We start from the raw sequence: 24,467 nt of genomic DNA, 5'->3' as shown, positions 1-24,467 counted from the left end.
AGAAGGAAGTTCCTGCGTTTCAATTCTCATTGTTGTTGGAATCGAGGGCTGCTTCCCTTCCATAAACCGCATGCTTTGTTAGTACGTTCCTTCCACTCTGCTTTGTGCCAGTCCCTTATGTACCTAGATGTTTGGCCCCACCTGCCCCAATAATGTGAACCTGACTTTCTGGTTTTTGGTTCTTCCACTGCTCCTGGTGCAGTGCTCAAGGCGAGTGTAGGGAGGGGAACCTGCCAAGTGGTTCTGTGAAGCTGAAGCTTGTGCCGGGAGCAAGGAATCCAGGAGGGAAGGAGGCAGGGAAAGAACTGACCTAGAGGAGCCAACAGCCATTGCCACTCAGAGCCCAGTCCCCACAGTGACTGATTCTAACCCCCCTGTCCGCGGATGTGGACAGAAGGAGGAGAAGAAGGAGGAACCATCGACTCCTGGGACCCTGTTGATGCCTGAAGCCTTGTAGGTTCACTAAAGTGAATGTGTCCATTCTCTGGAGTGGACATTTGTGCAGTTTCCAGCTGTTTGTCATTGTGGGCCATGTTCCCAGGGGGTGGAATTGCAGAGTCACCTGGAGTTCACAGCCGTAGTGTCACTACGTCATACCGCTGGATTCCAAAGTGGTCCTACCAGTCTCCGTTTCCCCAGCTCGACTGATGGGTCACATTGTTCCACATGCTTGCCAGTGCTTGGCTGGAGACACCCAGGGTATTAGAAAGTTCTATTTCTTAAGCCTGGTGGAAGGTACAAAGGTGGTTTTTTCCCTCTATACTTTCTATAGTTTCTAATGGCACTTACATAATAAAGCGGAGTGATGGTGAAGTGTAGTGGTGGGGGATGTCTCGTGGCAGAGTCAGTACCTGGATCAGAGGGATGGGTTGTTCTTTATGCTGTATTACCCTTAGGCATTTTGTGAATGAGGTATTCCATATAGTTAGTTTGCTGTGAAGCATTTTTTTTTTAAGTTGGGTTTTTGTTTTTGTTTTAAGATTTTATTTATTTTTTTATTTATTTGACAGAGATCACAAGTAGGCAGAGGCAGGCAGAGAGAAAGAGAGGAGGAAGTAGGCTCCCCTGAGCAGTGAGCCTGATGGCAGGGCTCGATCCCAGGACCCCGGGATTATTACCTGAGCTGAAGGCAGAGGCTTTAACCCACTGAGCCACCCAGGTGCCCCTTTTGTGTTTTGTTTCATATGTTTATTTCAGTTTTTCAGCTATCTCATTTGATCCTTTAAAAAAATCAACTAGTGTTAGGTAAGACTCTTAACCATCGTGAAAGATGGTTAATTGTGAGGTCTGTCAGCGCGCTGATGTGAGACTGGGAGTCCTTCTTGCTTGGGGGTCCCCACACTGTTTCCCACTGGCCTTCAGGCCCATCCTTATCACACGACCCTCCCCACTTTCACCCCCAACCTCTTGTAACAGGTGACCTCTTGTCACCATGTCATCACCTGTTCGCTAAAAGCTGGGACAGTCTGGTTTTGCAGTTTTTTTCTGAAACTGAGTGAAAAGAACGCTTCCTGTTTCTTGCCACTGTCGGATATAAAATTGTGGATCCTGTCCTCGGTCTCCTCCAGGTAGAGCGCTCCTTTGCCCTCTGGCACCAGGATTTACGATGACAGCATCTTCTGTGAAGTACTGTTGTCATTGCTTCTCATCTTGCTTTCTAAGCCTTAGCCGTACCTTTTTTTTTTTTTTTTTAAAGATGTTATTTATTTATTTGACAGAGAGAGATCACAAGTAGGCAGAGAGGCAGGCAGAGAGAGAGAGGAGGAAGCAGGCTCCCTGCTGAGCAGAGAGCCCAATGCGGGACTCGATCCCAGGACCCTGAGATCATGACCTGAGCCGAAGGCAGCGGCTTAACCCACTGAGCCACCCAGGCGCCCCAGCCGTACCTTTTTAAAAACAACTTCACTGAGGTATGATTCACAGATCATAGAGTTGGCCCATTCAAGTGTACAGGTCAGTGGTTTTGAGTATATGCAGAGTTGTGCAGACATTACCACCATCAATTTTAGAATATTTTCATCAGCCCAAAAAGAAACCCTACCCCATGTAGGTGTCACTCCCTATTTCCTCCTGTCCCCTGCCCCAGTCCCAAGTAACCGCTGGTCTTTCTGTTTCAACAGACTTGCCTGTTCATATAAATCACACCATCCAATAGTTTTCTGTGTCTGGCTTCTTTGGTTTAAGATTGTGTTTCAAGGTTCCATCCGTGTTGTAGCCTGTGTCAGTACTGCATTCCCTTCCATGGCTGAGTAAGATTCTGTTTTATGGATGTACCACACTGTATTTTATCCACTTGTCCATTGATGGACATCTGGGTGGTTTGTGCTTTTCGGCTCTTGGAATTAATACAGCTGTGAACACTTGTATAATGTTCTGTGCAAACGTGTTTTCAGTTCTTTTGAGCAGTTACCTAGGAGTACCAATTGCTGGATCATGTGATATTGTTGAACTCTTCAAGGAGCTTCCAGGGTATTTTACAAGGTGACTGCACCACACTGCTCTAGCAGTGTGTGGGGGTTCCAACATGCTCCATAGCCTTACGAACACCTTTGTCATTATCCAGCTTTTTGATCCTACCCATCCTAGTGAGTGGTATTTGTGATTTTGGTTTTCATGTGCCTCATGGCTAACCGTGTTTGAGCATCTTTTCCTCTGCTTATTGGACCTTTGTATATCTTCCTCAGAGAAATCTGTATTCACAGTATTTGTCCATTTAAAAAAATGGGGATGTCTTTTTATTAATGAGTGGTAAGAACTCTTTTTTTCTTTCTCAAAAATTTTATTTTTAAGTAATCTCTACGCTCAGCATAGGGCTTGAACCCATGACCCCGAGATAAGAGTCATATACTATTCCTACTGAGTCAGTCAGGCGCCCCTAGAATCTTTAATACAGGGGTGCCTGGGTGGCTCAGTGGGCTAAAGCATCCGCTCAGGTCATGATTCCAGGGTCATGGGATCAAGCCCCGTGTCAGGCTCTCTGCTCAGCAGGGAGCCTGCTCCTCCCCCACCCCCCGCACCCTGCCTGCCTCTGCCCACTTGTGATCTCTGTCAAATAAATAAATAAGAACCTTAAAAAAAAAAAAAAGAATTCTTAATATATATTAGATACAAGTCTATTTTCCCAGGTAAAGAATTCAGAAGTGTTTTCTACTTCAAGTTTTTGCTTTCTTAATGTTAATCCTTTGAAGCAGGAAGGCTCCTAAGTTTGAGGTAGAATTTGTTTATTTTCCTTTCTTACTAACTCTTTGGATTTGGTTTCTTGCATAGGCCTGCATTGGCTGATGTTTCCTCCACACTTAGAATAGTGACTGGATTTTGGGGGGTCTGAGGGAGTGCCAGGGACAGTGGGCATGGTGAGGAAGAACAAAGCAGGGTGAAGAGTTTCCTTTCTGTGCTTTAAGTGATATCCTATGCGATAAAAGGTTAGGCCGAGACAATTAAAAAAAAATGGCCCCTTACTTTTGGGTAATAGGGTTGTGATAACAACTGTTAATTTTGGCTGCAGCCTTTTTCAGAATGAGAATATCAGGTCAGTGGGAGCCTCAGTATTAACTCCTTCCTCCCTGGGTATCACTTTTTGGGTTTTGTTAGAGAAGTCTTTGTCGCCATTGCTTCTCCAATGTAAATGTTCCTCGGAATCGCATGGAGAGCTTAACAGGGATTGCTGTGTCCATCCGAGGGTTTCTAAAACTCACCGGGTCTCTGATGAGGCCCATACATGGGCATCTTTAGCAGGTTCCCTGGGTGATGATGATGCTGTTGTTCAGGAACCACACTTTGGGCCCACTGGTCTACCTCATCAGTCTGTATTACTGGTGTAGTTTCGGGGGCTCCGGGTGGCAGACAGCTGTGTTTCTCGCAGCAACCTCACTGCTGGCATGTTTACAGAAGACTCATCAGATAAGATGGTCTGTGCCTGAGGATCATTTTTCTGAATATGGAGCCAAAGGATATACATTTCCCTTATGCTCTTGGCTGATACTGAGACCAGAAGACCAGGAGGGCACCATTATATTTTTGAACCTCTGCTTTGCTATGTGTGTTCCTCACATGCCATTGTCTTTCATCTAAATACTAATTCCGTGGAGAATGTAGGCGAGTGGCCTGTAGGTGTCCAGTTAGCTAACTGGTGATAGAGCAAGGCCAAGGTGTGTAGATGGTCTCCAGTGATAACTTGAGCTGGGGGGATGGGAAAGAACCTTTAGGCTTCTCCACATAGATTTTTCAGCTCTGTTTTAAATTATTTTCTCTGCGTGTGTGTGTGTGTGTGTGTGTGTGTGTGTGTGTGTGTGTGTGTGTACCAAGAGCCCTGGAGTCCTGGAAGTCTGAACATGAAGAGGACCAACCATGGTGCCTTGGTTCTGACTCCATTTTTCATTGTCCTTGCCTATGAAAGGCAAGCCCCTTTGTTCCCAGTTGTCTTTCCCAGCATATTTCCGGTTCTTTCATGGTGGACACCCTCAAAGATTTTGACAGGAAGTGTGTGAAATAGGTCAGCATTTATAAAACAGTGTCTTGGTTTCGTTCAGAGTAAAAGATAGGCAAAGACTTAGCTAAAGGTTCTATTCTGAAACAGGGTATCCAGTTACTGGCTTAGCTGTGGAGCGCTCGGTTGTTACTATGTGAGAGGAATAGTGTTCTGTGAATGGACCATGCGCTCAGTAGAAATGCAGCTCGTTTGTTGCACTGGCTTCTGTGGGTTAAACCCTCAGCACTCCACCAAGGAGAGCGGAAGGACATCTCTGTGTACCGTGAGCCCCCGCTCATCCCCTTCTGGAGAGCTGTCATGTTCCCAAGCAACGGCAGGTTCTTTGATTTGCTGAAGAAGGAAATGGAAGGGACAGGAGGAAATCGAAACCAGAGGGCAGCTTCCTTGTATGTTTTTTAAAAAACGGGACCCAGGGATGGGCAGACTCCTTAAATGGTAAGAATTTATAGAAAGCAAGTAGATTTTTCTGATGTGTGATCTCTTTCATTTGTTTTGTATCATTTTGAAGCACTCTCATGCATATTGCTTAATCTGAAAGTGCTCTGTGACGTAGCTGGGTAGGAAAATTACACTTATACCCCTCCGTACATGGGGTAAGTGAGGTCAGTGAAGATAGGTCTTTGTCCAAGTTCACACAGCTGGTCATTTGCAGATACAGGACTCAGACATACATCTTTCCATATTTGCTTTTCAGTTCTGGTGTCTTTCCTATTTCACCATGTTGGGAAATGTCCCAGAAGGGTGGAAAGGGAGATGCCTGCGTGTGTGCATGTGTGTTGGGGATGGATGGTGAGGAAAAGGAACAAGAGGTCTAGAGAAGAAAAAATATTTTAACTAAAATTCAGGCCATCTGGCTCTGTGTCCGAATGTACAGAGCAGAGATCCCCACCTAAGTAGGGCTAGTTGCCCATGGTGGAGTGAGGGTCAGTTTCTACAAAGGCTGGGAGGGGATTGGATGGGACCACAGGCAGATAACCCTAAGAGCATAGAGGGCTTTGCTAGTCAAGGACAAAGCCGCTGGGGATTGGAGTCAGGAGGCTAATGGAATAGGATAAGAAATTGCTCTTCTGGGGATGTAGCATCTCCAAATGTGAGGGAACTGATAGGCAGATAGATGTTTGGTGACTCAGCCTAGATTACTAATCCAGAGAAGCCCCTCTGAAGAGGAAGACAGCTTCTCCCCTGCTCTGAGGAATGTGACTAAGAGAAGTGCCAGTAAACTTTGGGTTATGATCTGCTGTTTGGGGGATGACTGTGCTGCCATTTAAACCAACTTAATCTAAAATAAGGGATGATTTGGTTCAGAGGACTAAAAATCCAGGTAGAGCTGGGTTCAGGCACAGCCTGAACTAATGGCTTAACTGAGGTTCACGAGGCCCTGTGTTTTCCTCGGTTTCTCTGTTCTGCCTTCCACAAAGTTGGCTTCATTTCACAAGGGAGCCCCTTGACAGGACTAGGTTCTCCCCCTCACATTTGTAAAAGGGTTGCAGCTGTTCCAGACCTCACAGTGTCCTCCCATCCTGTTCAAGGAAAGACCCTTGTAGCTACTGGAGAAGACTAAGGAAGCAAACATCTTCTTGGCTCTCGTTGTTTTTTATGTGCCCACAGGCTTGGGTGGAAAGACCATCCTTGGAGTGGGGGAGGGCCCAACTCCACGCACACTGCATGGTTAAAATGGGGAAGCAGTAACTTCTGAAATGAAATTTCGGGGCACTTTTGCCAGAAAGGAGAATCCAGGCTGGGTAAATTATAGAAGTCTTCCATACCAACCAAAGGGATAAGGGGATGAAATAATTCCAGATAGATTTCCCTGGGCGATTCTTTGAGGGAGGGAGTAATGCTTATTAGCACATGTATTAAGAGAATAGACTAAGATAAAAGGAGAGACATAATAATTGCTTGACTTAAAGAACAAAAGGATTTCATTCCCTCTCACATAATAGTGGTCTAGGGCGTTGCTTCACACTGTTAACTCTTGGTCCCATCTTTCTTCCTCATGTCCTGTGTCATCTCTTAGGTCTGGGTTGTCACGGGTTTCAACAACAAAGTGGGGAGAGAGTGTAGAGGAAGCAGCTGTCTGTTTTAGGGGTTCTGTGCCATGAGTGCTCTGCACCTCCCCCTCACACTGTGTTGATGAGAACTTGGTCCATGGCCCGTGTCACTGCAGGGGCTGCTAGGAAATGGCGGTCCCTAGCAGGTGACCAGTGACAGGCCTTCAGCTCTGTGATTATAGAAGGCGGCAAGAAGGAATTTTGGTGAGGAGTGGGCCGTCTCCATTGTAAGGGCGTATTCAGCCAGAGCGGCCCCACCCGGATTGAACAGCCATTTTGCTGTTTATGCAGTAAAACGTAAATTGACCCTATCCCCTCCCCACCAGGGGAACTTACTTAAAAGCAAGTCCAGGAAACCAGTCCCAGGTAGCAAAGCCCAAATACATGGGTGGGTCAAGTCAGGTGGATATCACAGCCGGAATGCAGGGATGAGTCGGGTCAGGTGGAGGCATCCAATCAGTAAAGCAGCATACTGTCTCCCTAGCTACCAAGGAGTATGGGCCCCATCTTCTGGGTGCCAATTCTGACCAAGGTGATAGGCTAGTTCAAATGTCTACTATAGGGTAAATTATAATTCAGTTGGTCACTTATGTGTGACCTAGCATGACTGTGCAGCTTTCTCTGTGTGTTTCAGTCTCATCGGCCACCTGGGTGTGGCCAGGCCCAACCCCATGGCCTTTGCTCTATAAAAGTTAGTCTGTGAGGCAGGGAGGGGTCGTGCTCTCTGTAAGAGGCGAGGCCCCGACCGGTTGGTTTGATTCTTGATGCTTGGTGCAAAATAAAGCTTTGCTTGACCTTCACTTTGTATCAGTCTCGCTCCTTTAATCATGGACCTGTTATTGGGGGATCCAACACTGGGGACCCAACACCATCAAATGCCCAAACTAGCTTTCCTAGGAGGCTTAGCCATCCTGAATGATGTTCCTGTGGCACATAGCAGTGCCTCCTCAGGAAAGAATCTTCCTCCAGTCCCTTCATTTGGGGAACCAGGAAGGCTTTCAAAGGAGTTCAGTTAGAGTTCGGTTCAGGTATATATGACAGAAAATCTGTCATAGCAGTGACCTAAACGTTTGCTTTTGCTTCTCTCCTGTAAAAGACGTTCATGGTATAAGTGATGTGTTAATGGTGTCAGGGACTCTTTTTATCCTACTCTTCTGTCATCTCGGCATTTGGTTCCTCCTCATAGTCCAAGATGACTGTCTGAACTCCAGACGTTCAGTTTTCTCTGGCAAAAGAAAGAGGAAAGGCCTCAGAGGGCATTTCCCGGGAGTCACACACAGCACTTCCATGGACACCCTGCGGGTCAGAACTTAATCACTTGGGGCACTTAGCTGCAAGGGGGGCTGAGGAACTAGCCTTCCTTCCAGGAGTTTATGAGCTTTACACTGGGGCCTCTTGTGCTAAGGAGGAAGAGGAGAACTCTGGACATTGGACAATAATAAACAGTCTCTGTGAGAGACCACGTGCCCCCCTCACCTCTGCCTGCAGATGTGTGTGCATTTCTCTGCCCGTGCTAAATTCTAAAACCCATTTTCATATTTATCTGAAGGAAAGAAACCGCCATCAGCGCCGACGTATTAAGTGCATACCAGGTGCAAAACACGATCTGTATCACTTTTCATGAGCGCACTCTCCCAGGGCATTACCCAGCAGAGTTTAGCGTGCGGCTGTTGACAGAGGTGTGGGCAGAGTGGTGGGAGCCAGAAGGACTTCCTGGAGTGCCCAGAGTTTAGCGACGGCAGGAAATCTTAACCTCCCCGAAAGGGCAAGGGGACAGACCTGTGTCACCAAAGCAGCCTGACCAGAGCTGAGAGGCCTGGAAGAAAGGCTGCCTGTCAGGAGGTTATAACCGTGGAACGAAGCCGAGCCAGCACCCCTGTGAGCCTGGGCCAGAATGACCCCTGGAGGGTGATAAATACCCTGACCTGTCTCCCCTCACACCCTGGATCTCCTAGCAGTGTCCCACTTCGGCTGAGTCCCAACTGGCAGGCTTTAGAGAGCAAGGGCCCCTAGGGAAAACAGTCCAGGAAGGCAGCTCCCTGGGGAACACAGCAGGGAGGAGAAGGGCAGAAAGTGGATTGGGGGTTTGGGAGAGCAGCACAGAACAACGCACACAGTATTACGATTCCTTTTCCCAAGTAGGGAAACTGAAGCATGGAGAAGCTAAGTCACTTTCCCAGCTGGGAAGCAACAGACAGGACCCTCTTAGCTTCAGATGTGTCCTGAAGGTGAAGGCTGAGCACACGGCACACTTGCCTTTCCTGTCCGCTGCCCAGTGCTCTGCACACAGTAGGCATCTATAAATGGTCAGTGATTGAAATCATCCAGAGAGGCATATGTGGGCATACGAGTAACCGTTTCCTTTTCCTTGTCTCGTAGGTCGCTGTCCCAAACCTTAGCGAGGCAGTGCAGGACGCAGACCTCCTAGTGTTTGTCATTCCCCACCAGTTCATTCACAGAATCTGTGACGAGCTCACCGGGAGAGTACCCAAGGAAGCGCTGGGCATCACCCTCATCAAGGTAACTGGCCCCCTGACCTCAGGCAGAAAAAGCATTGCTGCACTTCAGTTACGGGGAAATTGTATTTCCTCTCACTCCCGTTTGTTGGAAGTAGGAGCTGAAAGGGAGGCTATGGCACTTTTTTGTTTTTTTTTGTTTTTTTGGTTTTTTTTTAAAGATTCCTAGAAGGTAATCGATGACACATCCCCGGAGCTTCCCTGAGCTCAGCTTCAGGCGAGGGCTGCTTTCTATCACATCACCTTGGCAGTGATGTGAGGATGGGCTTCTCCGGGTGAGCCTTGCTGCCAGAAAGAACCTGTCCAGGACACGGGTCTCAGCCTGCGTCCTGGGAATCACCGGTGGTTTGTGGTACCGGGAAATGCATCCTTGTTTGTTTCCACTCTGGGTACATGCTCGAAAGGGAGTTTTTAACCAGAAGTTCATAGGCTACCCCCACACGTCCCTAGACAGAATTCAGGAAGTTCCTGGCTTAAATGTGGGGGAGAAAAATTATATTTTTGTTCGTTTTAACTTCTAACTGAAATGAGCATTTTCAGATGCCAGCCACAGGCCAGACTTGGAATAACTATAACATTAGCAGGACCTGTGGCTCTGTTGTTGACAGAAATCCCAGGTGTTTTCCTTCCACTTTATAACGCCTGCAGGTATCTCAAGGTAGCATTTACCCTGATCATGACCTTGAAACTGTGGTCATTGGTAAACCTGCCAAATCCTCTTTTTCTAATTGCATTAATAAAACAGCGCATTTATGACTTGTCATAGATTTGTGTGATTTCCTTTTTAAAAAACGTTTTGATAACTGTTTTAGTATAATTGGCTTCTTGGGTCATCTCATGCATTTTGCTTTATGCATATGAAATTCTGAGAGTGAGTCCATAAAACTTCACCAGACTGCCAGAGGTGAAGGCCACATCATAAAAAAAGGTTAAGAAGAACCCTTTGGAGAGATTTTGTTCTCTAAAGCGGTTCACAGATGAATATTTATGGAAGCAGACTTGAACAACTCACATGTCAGTTATAAATACAATGGATAAATAAATAGTGGACTTTATTTTGGAATACTACATGGTGGTAAATAGGAACACACCAGAACGTTCATGCAGCCATATAGGTGAGTCTTTAAAATGATAGTGGAGCACCAAGTGGTACCTCATGGGTGAACGGTACAGTTGCACTTACAGACTTTCAGAAACAGGCAATATGGTGTAACAGATTATTAGGAATATAGCCTTATGTGGCAAAACTTGGTCAAGAAGAGAAGGGAACAGTGCATACAGCCTTGGGTAGTGGTTCACCCTGGTCGGGGTGGGGACCAGTGGTGAGAAGGAGTATGGACTAGGGGAGGAACACACGAGACTTCAGTGGTACAGGCTGTGTTCTGGGTGGTCACATGTCCATTTTCTTCCCCCTTTTGTTGTTAGGCAGACACGGTATGTATGTTACCTTGGAAGAGCTGTTTCTCAAGTTGGGTATCCCCACTGGGTGCCTGTATCTGCATTAGTAACAGAGCAACCATGTCATGAGTTTTCATTTGGTTGGTTTTCCTCAAACTTGTCGACATCCTTACAGGGCATAGACGAGGGTCCTGAGGGGCTGAAGCTCATTTCCGACATCATCCGGGAGAAGATGGGCATTGACGTCAGTGTGCTCATGGGAGCCAACATTGCCAGTGAGGTGGCTTCAGAGAAGTTTTGTGAGACCACCATTGGTGAGGTTACCTGGGTGGGGAGGCCTGGGGAGCCCGGATACGGTGTTTCAAAATGTACATTTGCGATTTCTGGTATTTTCTGTACTGGACTCTTCCTCATGTGGATATTCAGTGGTATAGGGATTTAATGTAAAGGAGGTCATTCTGTGGAACTGAAGTGTTTCAACAGCTTCCAGAATGAAAGTAAAGGCCAGGAGACCATTTGGACCTCCCCTGATCACATAGTGAATTATCAAACACAAAAATGCAGAGTTGCTTATACTGAAAAGCGGGTGATAACATCCATGGAGTGGCTCCCCTGGCCTTAGAAAACCCAGATCTCTCTCTTTTTTTTTTTTTTTAACTCTCAAATGCCAGTATCTGATCCTCATTGGATTCCAGTGCCATTGAAAGCTTTGGCAGCACATATACTAAAACTTGTAACGATAAAAATTGATGGGAATGAGCCCTGTTTCAGGTGAGTTATCTAAAACTCTGTGAACAAGTTACCTGCCCCAAGGTCACATAGCTAGTTTAGAACCCAGGCATGAACTTGGTCATCTTGTTTCCTAAATTAGAAAGCTCTTTCTACTCTTACACAACATAGGTGTTGTGAAAATTTCTGCTTCTTTTAAAAAGGGTTGTGGAATTCTCGTGTGCCCATGTACCGTATGAAAAGATAGAGGGACGTCTGGGTGGCTCAGTGGGTTAAGCCTCTGCCTTCGGCTCAGGTCATGTTCCCAGGGTCCTGGGATCAAGCCCTGCATCCGGCTCTCTGCTCAGCAGGGAGCCTGCTTCCTTCTCTCCCTGCCTGCTTCTCTGCCTACTTGTGATCTCTGTCTGTCAAATAAATAAATAAAATAAAATTTAAAAAAAAAAGGAAAGAAAGAAAAGACTGATAGAAAAGTAATATTGCTATATTTGCAGATGCTTAGAAAGATTTCAGTTTATTTACTACTCCAGAACTTCCTTCTACCTTTGTCAAACATACCAGCAATGTGAATGATTTCTCCCTGCAGCTTTGTAAAGGGAGGCCCTGAGAGAGGTCAGGCACTTTCGAGTAAGATAGAATGCATGGGAAAAAGCAGCTCCTGGTTCTTTTTTTTTTTTTTTTAACTTTATTTATTTGAAAGAGAATGAGGGAGTACAGAGGGAGAAGGAGACTCCCTGCTGAGTAGGGAGCCCAACACAGGGCTTGGTCCCAGGATCCTGAGATCATGACCTGAGCCAAAGGCAGGTAGATGCTTAATTGACTGGGGGTTAAGAGCCCGGGAGCTCTGGATTTTTCTAAATGCCTGCAAGTTAGGACGGTTTTACTTCTTTTGCTTATTTCTCTCTCTCTCCTTTTTTTTTTTTTTTTTTAAAGATTTTATTTATTTATTTGAGAGAGAGGGATGAGAGGGAGGGGAGAAGGTCCAAGGGAGAAGTAGACTCCCTGCAGAGCTAGGAGCCCCATGCGGGACTCGATCCTGGGACTCCAGGATCATGACCTGAGCTGAAGGCAGTGGCCTAACCAACTGAGCCACCCAGGCGCCCCTTGCTTATTTCTTTTTATTTTTAATTGGCATTGATATGTGGAAAATAGGTATGATCAAAAGAAAACCATTTCTTACATTTAATTTCCATTGTTCTTGTGTCTGTAAACTATTAATTTATGTTTATAGTTAAGCTATGTACGGCTTTATAATTGTTCTATTTGTTTAATATATAACATAATTTACATACATTTTCGCAGCTGGATAGTATTCCATCAATAATCCCATATATCTGTGCACTTAAAACTTCTTTCTTTTTTGAGAACTGCTATCTTATGGAGAACAGAGGTATTGCTAAATAATACAGTGAAGAAAACAAAATGGACTATAGTCAATCCAGGTTGATACTTATAAAAATGACATATATAGACAGAGGTAAGAAAATTCAAACAGTATGAGAAAGTGTGTCGTTAGAATTAAGATTGTGATTTCTGGAGTTTGGGAAGATGGCAGAGCAGGAGGAACGTGAGCTCACCCCATCTCACAGGTACAAACAGGTATCCTCCACATCCAAGTCAATAAATAGAGAGGGATCCAGAGATGGGCAGAACAAACTTCGCGGCTAATACAGAGAAGAAGTTGCATCTGACCAGTGAGGAAGGTCAGAAAGGTGGAGGGAGGCTGCCCACAGGAGGGAGAGAGCTGTGTGCATGGGGAGGGCAGAGAAATTAGCTGTTGTACCAGGGAGCTCCCACGGGAACACTAATCCCCAAACATTTGGCTTTAAGAACGAGAGGGGCTGAATTCCATGAGTCTGTACAATAAGTGGGAATTGGAACCTGGAGCTTTGGAGGTCAGCTGACTCAGTACTGAGCGAGCCTACAGGGCGAGTGATGGCAGGGTTGCTACCCTTAAAGAGCAGCCTGAGCAGAGAGGCAACATAAAAATAGCAGTTCAGGGGTGCCTGGGTGGCTCAGCGGGTTAAGCCACTGCCTTCGGCTCAGGTCATGATCTCAGGATCCTGGGATCGAGTCCCGCATCGGGTTCTTTGTTCAGCAGGGAGCCTGCTTCCCTATATCTCTCTCTCTTCCTGCCTCTCCATCTACTTGTGATCTCTCTCTGTCAAATAAATAAATAAAATCTTTAAAAAAAAAATAGCTGTTTACACAGTGTTGGGGGACCAGTGGGAGACAGAGCTGTTCATACTGACTTTGGAGCATGTTGGTGGACTTCTCTGAAAATGAGGGAACTGCCAGGTGCCATTTTCCACCTCCATCCCCCAACATAAATATAGAGCCACCTTTGGAAGGCAGGGCTGCACAAACATTTGTAGCCTCCGCCCAGCATTCAGGGCAAATTTTATTAAAGCTGTGTGCATGCCCTGCCCAGTCACTGGGTGCACACCTGTCTCCTTGCGTAGCACCCAGACACCATTGCACATTTTGCCCAGCCTCATGACCCTAGCCACGCAGCTTTCCAGCCACAGTGGCACTTCAAGAGATCCAGCATAGGACTAGAGTCCCAACACACATTTTTTTAACAACACCACTTCGCTCCCAAGTTCCCCAGTGGGTACGTCCTCTCAGAGCAGATCTGCCTGCGTCCCATGAACACCACAGAGAGCACAGCCCTCAGCAGGCAGGGAATCAGTGCCAATGTCCACACTGGAAGGAAAAGTGATTCAGACATGACAGCAGGACCTAAGCAACACACACAGGATACTCTCTTGAAGTGAGGGGTTCTGGGGAACGGGATGTGCACCACAGGGACTTTAGGACCTCCTCTGCATAACATCACTAAGTGAGAAGATGTTGTTTTCTTCACTCACAGAGACAGACACAATGAGGAGACAGAAATTTATCCCAAATGAAAGAACAGGACAAGGCACAGCCAGAGATCTAAGCAAAATAGTACCAGTAACTTGCCTGATAGAGAATTTAAAGCAGTGATCCTAAGGATACTCACTGGACTTGAGAAGAGTGGAAGATGTGAGGGAGATGCTTAATGCAGTGATAAGGAATAACGGAGCAGAGATGAAGGGCTCAAGAAATGAAATGAGAAACATGCCTAATGGAATGAGCAGTGGGATGGAAGAAACAGAGGAAGGAATTAGTGACCTGGAAGATGGAGAAATGGAAAGTGCTCAGGCTGAACAAAAGAGAGAGAAAAGAATTACGCAAAATGAGAATAGACTGAAGGAACTCAGGGACTCCATCAAATGTAGTAACATTTGTATTATAGGAGTCTCAGAAGAAGAGAAGAGGGGGCAGAAAATTTATTTGAAGAAATAATAGCTAAAAACTTCGTTACCTGGGGAAGGAAACATGTCCAGCTCCAGGAAGCACTGAAAACTCCATCGAAATCAACAAAAGCAGGGGCCCGTGGGTGGCGGTCAGTTAAGTGTCTGACCCTTGGTTTTGGCTCAGGTTATGATCTCAGGGTCATGAGATCAAGCCCTGCATCTCGTTCTGTACTCAGTGTGCAATCTGCTTGAGATTCTCTCTCTCTTTTCCCTGTGCCCCTCCCCCCGCCTGCTTGCTCTCCTCTCTCTAAAATAAATAAATCTTTTTTTAAAAAAAAATCAACAAAAGCAGGGGTGCCTGGGTGGCTCAGTGGGTGAAAGCCTCTGCCTTCGGCTCAGGTCACAATCTTAGGGTCCTGGGATTGAGGCCCACATAGGGCTCTCTGCTTGGTGGGGAGCCTGCTTCCCCCTCCCTCTCTGCCTGCCTCTCTGCCTACTTGTGATCTCTCTCTGTGTCAAAAAAAAAAAAAAAAAAACCTTTAAAAAATCAACAAAAGCAGACCCACACCAAAACATTGCAATTAAAATTGCAAAATAAAGTGGTAAAAAGAAATCTTAAAAGCAGCAAGGTAAAAGAACTTGGGCACCTGGGTGGCTCAGTTGGTTAAGCAACTGCCTTCAGCTCAGGTCATGATCCTGAAGTGCTGGGATCGAATCCTGCATCAGGCTCCCAGCTATGTGGGGAGTCTGCTTCTCCCTCTGACCTCCTCCTGTCTCATGTTCTCTCTCACTATCTCAAATAAATAAAATCTTCAAAAAAAAAAAAAAAAAGAAGAAGAAGAAGAAAAGATGACACTTAAAGGGGAAAACCCATAAGGCTAACAGAAAACTCTTCAACAGAAACTTGGCAAGCCAGAAGGGAGTAGCATGATATATTCAAAGTGCTGAATGGGAAAAATCTGAGGCCAAGAATACTCTATCAAGCAAGGCTGTCATTAGGAATAGAAGGAGAGAGAAACAGTTTCCCAGACAGATAAAACTAAAACTAAGGGAGTTCATGATCACTAAACCAGCTATGTAAGAAATTTTAAAGGGGACCCTTTGAGTAGAAAAGAGAGACCAAAGGTGGCCGTGTAAGGTAGGAAACAAATGCTGGAAAAATGAGTATTTCTGTAAAAAAAAAATCAGTCGAGCAACTCAAGAAAAGAAAGGATATAAAATACAACATATTCCTAAAACAGGAAAAAGAGGAGAAAAGAATGTATTCAAACTTAAAACAACTATCAACTGAATATAGACTACTATATGCAGAAGAGGCTATATATAAACCTAATGATAACCATATATCAAAAACTAATAAATATGCAAAAAATAAAGAAATCTAAATATATCACTAAGGAAAATCAGCAAAAATATGAAAGAGAAAGACAATAAAGGATCAGAGAAAAGCTTCATATATAACCACAAAACTAGTAATAAAATGGTAATAAATACATAACTATAATTACTTTAAATGTAAATGGACTAAATGCTCCAGTCAAAAGTCATAGGGTATCAGAATGGATTAAAAAAAAGACCCATCTATATGCTGCCTCCAAAAGACTCATTTTATTTATTTATTTATTTGAAAGATTTATTTATTTATTAGATGGAGAGGCAGGCACAGAGAGTGAGAGAGAGGGAAGCAGGCTCCCTGCTGAGCAGAGAGCCCGATGCGGGACTCGATCCCAGGACCCTGAGATCATGACCTGAGCTGAAGGCAGTGGCTTAACCCACTGAGCCACCCAGGCGCCCCCAAAAGACTTATTTTATACTTAAAGACACCTGCGTATTGAAAGTGAGGGGATGGAGAAGCATGTATCTTGCAAATGGTTGTCAAAAGAAAGCTGGAGTAACAGTACTTAATATCAGACAAAGCAGACTTTAAAACAAAAGAGTGTAACAAGAGACAAAGAAGGATACTATATATCTTAAAGGGGATGATCCAACAAGAAGATATAACAATTGTAATTACTTATGCACCCAAATATATAATAATACAGTTAATAACAATCACAAAGGAACTAATTAGTAATGATACAGTAATAGTAGGGGGCTGTAACACACCACTTACATCAGTGGACAGATCATCTAAACAGAAAAGCAACAAGGAAACAATGGTTTTGAATGACACACTGGAACAGATGGATTTAACAGGTATATTGAGAACATTTCCATCCTAGAACAGCAAAACACACGTTCTTTTCAAGTACACATGGAACATTCTCCAGAATAGATCACATATTATTAGCCCACAGAACAGGCCTCAACAAATAGAATAAGATTGAAGTCCTAACCATGTATCTTTTCTGACCACAACCTTATGAAACTGGGAATCAACCACAAGAAAAAATATGGAAAGACCAAAAATACATAGAGGTTAAATAACATGCTACTAAATAATGAATGGTCCACCAGGAAATCAAATAAGAAATAAAAAGATAAATGAAAACAAATGAAAATGAGAACATAAAGGTTTAAGACCTTTGGGATGCAGCAAAAGGAGTCCTAAGAGGGAGGTAAATAGCAATACAGGCCTATCCAATGAAGCAGGAAAAGTCTCTATTAAACAACCTAAATTTAACACCTAAAGGAGCTAGAAAAAGAAAAACCAACAAATCCTAAAAAGAGCAGAACAAAGGAAATATAAAGATTAGAGCAGATATAAATGATACAGAAACCAAAATGATAGATCAATGAAACCAGAAGCTATTTGAGGGGGGAAAAATAAAATTGATAAACCTCTGGCCAGACTTACCAAGAAAAAAGAAAGGACACAAAATCTTAAATGAGGGAGGAAAAATAACAGCCACAGCAGCACAGAAATGCAAACAATTTGGAGAGAATATTATGAAAAACTACAGGCCAACAACCTGGAAGAAATGGATAAATTCCTAGAAACCTATATAAACTATCAAAACTGAAATAGGAATAAGGAGAAAATGTGAACAGACCCATAACCAGCAAAGAAAGAAATGGTAATCAAAAAAGTCCAAACCAAAGTTAGGACAAGATGGCTTCATTTATTTTTTTTTAATTATTATTACTTTATTTAAAATTTATTTTAAAATTTTACTTTTTTCTTTGAGAGGGACCACACAAGCAGGGGGATCAGCAGAGGGAGGCAGAGAAGTAGACTCCCTGCTCAGCAGGAAGCCTGATACGGGACTCAATCCCAGGACCCTGGGGTTATGACCTGAGCTGAAGGCAGACACTTAACTGCCTGAGACACCCAGGCACCCCTGAGATAGCTTCATTTTAAAGACGAGTTGATACAGAGGCTCCTGAGTGGCTCATTTAAAGCCTCTGCCTTCGGCTTGGGTCATGATCCCAGGGTCCTGGGATCGAGCCCCACATCGGGCCCTCTGCTCAGTGGGGAGCCTACTTTCCCTCTCTCTCTGCCTGGCTCTCGACCTACTTGTGCTCTCTATCAAATTAATTAATTAACTTTTTAAAAAAGACGAGTATATACATAGTCTTCTCAACCTATTCCAAAAAAATAAAAGAGGAAGGAATAGAAAATTTCCATTCTATGAGGCTGGTACTACCCTGATACCAAAACCAAACAAAGATACCCCTAAAGAAGAGAACTACAGGCCAGAATCCCTGATGAACACAGACCAAAAATTCCCAACAAAGTACTAGCAAACCAAATACAACAGTACATTAAACAAATTATTCATCATGATCAGGTGGGATTTATTCCTGGGTTGCAAGGGTGGTTCAGTTTTTGCAAATCAATCAATGTGATCATACCAATAAGAGAACTCACCACTATTGTTCAACATAGTATTAGAAGTCCTAGCCACAGCAGACAACAAAAAGAATAAAAGGAATCCAAATTGGTAAAGAAGAAGTAAAACTTTGACAAATTGCAGATGACATGATACTGTCTATAGAAAACCTGAAAAAGGCTCAGTTGGGCGGCTGCCTTCAGCTTAGGTCATGGTCCCAAGAGTCCTGGGAACAAGTCCCGAATCCCGGCTCCCAGCTCTGCAGGGAGTCTGCTTCTCCCTCTGACCTTCCCCCCATCATGCTCTCTCTCACTGTCAATCTCTCAAATAAATAGATAAAATCTTAAACAAACTGAAAAATTTCACCAAAAAACTGCTAGAACTGGTAAATAATCTCAGTAAAGTTGGAGAATACAGTATCACTGTACAGAAATGTCTGTACATGAATAATGAAATAGTAGAGAAACGAAGAAAGCAATCCCGTTTGTAGTTGCACTAAAAATAAGATACCTAGGAGTAAACCTAACCAGAGAGGTGAAAAACCTATATTCTTTTTTTTTTTTTTTAAAGATTTTATTTATTTATTTGACAGAGATCACAAGTAGGCAGAGAGGCAGGCAGAGAGAGAGGAGGAAGCAGGCTCCCTGCTGAGCAGAGAGCCCGACTTGGGACTCGATCCCAGGACCCTGAGATCATGACCTGAGCCGAAGGCAGCGGCTTAACCCACTGAGCCACCCAGGCGCCCAAAAACTATATTCTGAAAACTATTATGACACTGGTGAAAGAAATTGAAGATGACACAAAGAAATGGAAAAGCGTTCTATGCTCAGAGATTAGATGAGCAAATACTGTTAAAATGCCTATACTACCTAAAGCAATCTACATGTTTAATGGGGTCTCTATCAAAACACCAACAGCATTTTTCACAGAACTAGAACAAACAGTCCTAAAATTTGTACAGAACCATAGAAGATTCTTAACAGTTGAAACAATCTTAAAAAAGAAAGGCAAAGCTGGAGGCATCACAATTCCAGACTTCCCAGTTATATTACAGAGCAGTAATAATCAAAACAGTATGGTATTAATACAAAAGTAGGCACATAGATCAGTGCCATAGAATAGAAAATCCCAAAATAAGCCCACCATTACATGGCCAAGTAATCTTTAACAAAGCAGGGGGGAAGTCTCTTCGGCAAAAAGCTCTGTGAAAATTAGAGAGCAACCTGCAAAAGAATGAAGCTGGACCACCTTCTTACATCATATACAGAAATCCATTCAGATGAGTTAAAGACCTAAATGTGAGACCTAAAACCATAAAAATCCTAGAAGAGAGCACAGACAGTAATTTCTTCCTAGATTTGTCTCCTGAGGTAGGGAAAACAAAAGGAAAAAATAAACTATTGGGACTACATCAAAATAAAAACCTTCTGCACAGCGAGGGGAATAGTCAGCTAAACAAAAAGGCAGCCTACAGAATGGGAGAAGATATTTGCAGATGACATATCCGGTAAAGGGCTAGTATCCAAAATACATAAAGAACTTACGGGACTCAACATCCAAAACCCAAATAATCCAATGAGAAAATGGGCAGAAGACTTGAACAAACATGTCTCCAAAGAAGACAGCCAGATGGCCAACAGACCCATGAAAAGATGCCCAATATCACTTATCAGGGAAATGCAAATAAAAACTTCAGTGAGATACCACCTCACACCTGTCAGGATGGCTAAAATCAACAACACAAGAAACAACTGGTGTTGGCAAGGATGTGGAGAAAGGGGAAACGTCTTGCATTGTTGGTGGGAATGAAAACCAGTTCAGCCACTGTGGAAAAGTATGGAGGTTTCTCAAAAAGTTAAAAATACAGGGTGCCTGGATGGCTCAGTCAAACGCCTGGCTTTTTTTTCCGGCTGAGGTTACAGATTCAGGGTTGTAAGAGTGAGCCCCGCATTTGGCTCCATGCTGAGCTGGTGGGATCTGCTTGAGATTCTTTCCCCCTCTACTCCCCCTCCTCTCTAAAATAAATTTTAAAAAAGAAGTTAAAAATAGAACTACCCTATAATCCAACAATCACACGCCTGGATATTTACCCCCGAAATACAAGAACACTAATTCAAAGGTATACATGCACCCCTATGTTTATGGCAGCATTATTTATAATAGGCAAGATAGGGAAGCAACCCAAGTGTCCATCGATTGATGAATGGACAAAGATGTGGTGCATATGTATAGTGGAATATTACTCAGCCATAAAAAAGAACGAACTCTTGCCATTTGCAGCAACATGGATGGAGGGAGCTAGAAAGTATAATGCTAAGTGAAGTAAGAGGAGGACAAGACCATATCATTTCACTCATCTGGAATTTAAGAAAAAAAAAGCAAAGAGAAAAAATGAGAGAAATCAAGAATCAAGACTCTTGAATTACAGAGGACAAACTGATGGTTACCAAAGAAGAGGTGTGGGTTGGGGGGATGGGTAAATAGGTGATAGAGATTAAGGAGAGTACTTGCGACGAGCACGGGGTGATGTATAGAAGTGTTGAATCACTATATTGTACACATGAAACTAAATATAAAACTGTGTTAACTAACTGGAATTAAAACTTCTTAAAAAATTAAAAACAAAAATCCACAGCGTATCTTTTTTTTTTAAAGATTTTATTTATTTATTTATTTGACAGAGAGAGATTACAAGTAGGCAGAGAGGCAGGCACAGAGAGAGGAGGAAGCAGGCTCCCTGCAGAGCAGAGAGCCCAATGCGGGACTCGATCCCAGGACCCTGAGATCATGACCCGAGCCGAAGGCTCAACCCACTGAGCCACCCAGGCGCCCTCCACAGCAAATCTTAAGGTATCCACTAAGATACCTTAACCTAAAACTATTTAAAAAATTAAAAACAAAAACCCACAGGAAATCTTAAAGTGTCTACTAAGAAACTCGAGATTGAGGGAGTTAATAGTGATTTACCCAAGATTCTATAGCTAGCTATTGGTGGAGTCAAGATTTGGATCAGGACTGACTTCAAGCTCTTGATCTCTAGGTACCATATACTAGTGTCCTTTTTAGTTGGTTCCTAACTCAATGTTGACTTGGGTTCATTCCTGTGGAGATAAAGGAACAAGGGCTTACCCAGTTTCAGGTCCCACCTCTGGAGCTCCTCAGCATGGAAGGAGGCTCGTTTTGTTCACATAGAGATCATAGGGATTTCGGAAAATCACAGACCAGCAGAGCAGAAAGGAACCTCTGATACCACCCCAGACCATCCATTGCTTAACAGATGAAGAATGAGTTACTTCACAAGATCACACAGCCAGGGGTGCCTGGGTGGCTCAGTGGGTTAAGCCTCTGCCTTTGCCTCAGGTCATGATCTCAGGGTTCTGGGATTGAGCCCCGCATAGGGCTCTCTGCTCAGCGGGGAGCCTGCTTCCCTTTCTCTCTCTCCGCCTCCCTCTCTGCCTACTTGTGCTCTCTCTCTGTCAGATAAATAAACAAAATCTTAAAAAAAAAAAAAAAATCACAGAGGCAGAAGGGAATGGTCTTGGGTCTGCTCTCCACCTAACCCTACGTTACTGAAGACATTGTGAACTTTGCTGGCTGATCTCATTTATTCAGCAAATTGTTTAGCAGATTGGAGCCATTTATATAAAATCAGGAGATTAGTCACTTTGAAATAGATATAGTCTGACACAGTACAAAATAGCCAAGAATAGGTCTGTTGTGTAAACATCCTTCAGCCTTGGGGCACCTGGGTGGTTCAGTGGTTTAAGCCTCTGCCACAGTATGAAGTAGACAAGGATAGGTCTGTTGTGCAAATATCCTCCAGCCTTGGGGCACCTGGGTGGTTCAGTGGGTTAAGCCTCTTCGGCTCAGGTCATGATCTCAGGGTCCTGGGATGGAGTCCGGCAGGCAGCAGCAGCATCATCAGGCTCTCTGCTCCACAGGGAGCCTGCTTCCCCCTCTCTCTGCCTGCTGCTCTGCCTGCTTGTGATCTGTCAAATAAATAAAATCTTTAAAAAAAAAACACAAAAAAACCCTTAAGCCTCAATTAAATGGCCAGCCCCTCTTATCATAAAGAAGCATTAAATTTCTTAACTCATTTTCTGTGCCAACATTTTGAACAGTAAGAAGTAAGGGAAAATGTGATCTGTTTTTGTCACAGGAATTGTTCTATAAAAAAGAGGAAAACACATCAAATTTCCACATCCATTCCCCATACTGAAAACATAGTGTTCCTACATAATTGCAATAGCATCCTTTAAAAAAAAAAAAAAAAGAAATAGTAATTCCCTTCTCTCTTCCCAAAAGGAATCCCTGTTAGCAGTTTCTAAGTATTCTTCCGGGGGGGGAGAAATTGTATGTATACCTGCCTATATATAGGTTTTATTCTCTCACAGTTAATTCTTTTAGCCACCTGTGATTCTAATGTAGCCTGTGAAATTACATAATCACTTTTGTTAAAAAAAAATTAACTAGTTGTTCCAACTCATTTTTATTTTGCCAATAATAAATTGGCAATCAGTCTTGGCAGTCGGTTGGAAATGGCTGGTTGCCCTAATCATTCTATAGGGCTGAGATCCCATCTCTAATCCTTGATTGAAACCTGTGTCTACCCATAGAATCTGCTAGAATTTTTATGTACCTGTAAGCCATGTTCATTGTCGGGAAACATTTAGTGGGGCATATTAGGCTCTTTTGTTTTGTAAAGACAGATAAATGCACAGAAATTATTTCTCTTTCCCTCTGGCTTCTGTTTATCCAGTGAGTCCTGCCTTCTCTGTAGATTGGCGATGTCTCTTGGCAACAGGTCACTCTTGGCAACAGTGACCTGAATTAAATTAAGTAAAATATTGAAAGGAAACTAAAACCCAAAGGTGATATTTTCTAAATTGTTTTATAGAACCTGAACTTAACCAGGAGGAAATAACATAAATAATGTTATAACAACTGGCTTGCCCTCTTAAAAAATGCCAATGTCATGAAAGACAGCGAAAGGTTAAGGAGTGTCCCAGATTAAAGAAGACTCCAGAGACGTGCCTGCCAAATGCAGTAGGATCCTGGGTTGGGGGAGGGAAGGTTGCCATGAAAGACAGCATTGTACTAATAGGAAAGATTAGAATGTGAATTGTATATTAGATAATTGTACCAACATTAAATTTCCTGCATTCGATAATGGCGCTGTGGTTAATCCAGATCTCCTTCCTTGATGACATTAGCAACCAACTCATTCTTAATTATGGTAGGTTCAGGAGTTTCCACCCACTGGAGTCTTTTGTGGAGGGAGAAGAAAAAACAGCCTTGTTTTTCAGACACTTGTAAAAACTCTAACTGGCATGGTGAACTGTGGTGCCCCCTTGCGGTGAGAGTTCCCTTCATTCTTGGGACTGACTTGAAGAACTGGAGACTTTTCACTGTCACCCCACAAATGCTTTTCAAAGCCTGTTACATATCCAGCATCTGCTAAGTGTCAAGGATACATAAGCTCCCCGTGGAGCTTCCGAGCACACAAACAAGTATGGAATCACACACACACAATGGAAGGTTCGAAGGTGTCATATTACATAGGTTGATTATCTCTAAAACTTGGCATGAAACAGAAGGGACAGTCCCTGTTTGGTTCATATTGGGTGTGGGGCAGCCTTTCCCCGTGGCTGTTGGGCATTACCCGTTCTGGACCGGATGGTCTGGGTCCCTGCTTCCCTCCTCACTACTTGTGATTGGTAATAATACAGTGAGTGCTTTCCTTGCTGTGACTTAAAATAATCATTTTTTTTTTAAGTACAAATGAGAAAAAGTGAGATTGCAGTCAATCAAGCCCACCTCTCTCAGGGACACTGTTTAATTTGCAGCCGCAGAGGACCTGGGAGACCGACCCCACCTGTCTCGGTGGCAGATGGAGAGTGCCCTTCTTCCTGCCTGTGTTGCCTGTCCGCTCACAGCAGCAGCTCGAGCCTAGCTGCAGACAGCTGGATTAGCGACCTCAGCCAGGGGCTTGTCTGTGGAGGTCCGGATCGTCCTTTGTGTTGGAGGCACTGAGCACTGACCCGTGGTGAGGGATGGAGGAGGAAGACAGTAATGATGTCATGATGTGGAGGCCGGGGGCTGAATTACCCAACCCCGGTGATGAAACAGGGTTGCACAGAGTCACCCACATGGCCTGGTGGACTGTTTGAAAAAGGAAGAGGACAGTTGGCTCAAACGGACACAGTTCTAATGTTTGGAGAACTCTACTA

At 43.9% G+C, this 24,467-nt stretch overlaps 1 protein-coding gene across 1 annotated transcript in view; it reads left to right on the top strand.

Moving 5' to 3' along the window:
• The window catches only part of GPD1L (glycerol-3-phosphate dehydrogenase 1 like), a 62,087-nt gene that overhangs the window by 15,881 nt on the left and 21,739 nt on the right, over window positions 1-24,467 (top strand). The window contains exons 3-4 of the mRNA XM_032320654.1: window positions 8,920-9,060; window positions 10,630-10,768. Coding sequence (XP_032176545.1) covers window positions 8,920-9,060; window positions 10,630-10,768 — 280 coding nt within the window. The remainder of the gene's footprint in view (window positions 1-8,919; window positions 9,061-10,629; window positions 10,769-24,467) is intronic.

This window comes from Mustela erminea, chromosome 1, assembly GCF_009829155.1.
Source record: "Mustela erminea isolate mMusErm1 chromosome 1, mMusErm1.Pri, whole genome shotgun sequence".
NCBI classification, from domain to species: domain Eukaryota; kingdom Metazoa; phylum Chordata; class Mammalia; order Carnivora; family Mustelidae; genus Mustela; species Mustela erminea.
Note: the sequence above shows the minus strand (reverse complement) of the source record. Positions and strands in the feature narration are given on the sequence as shown.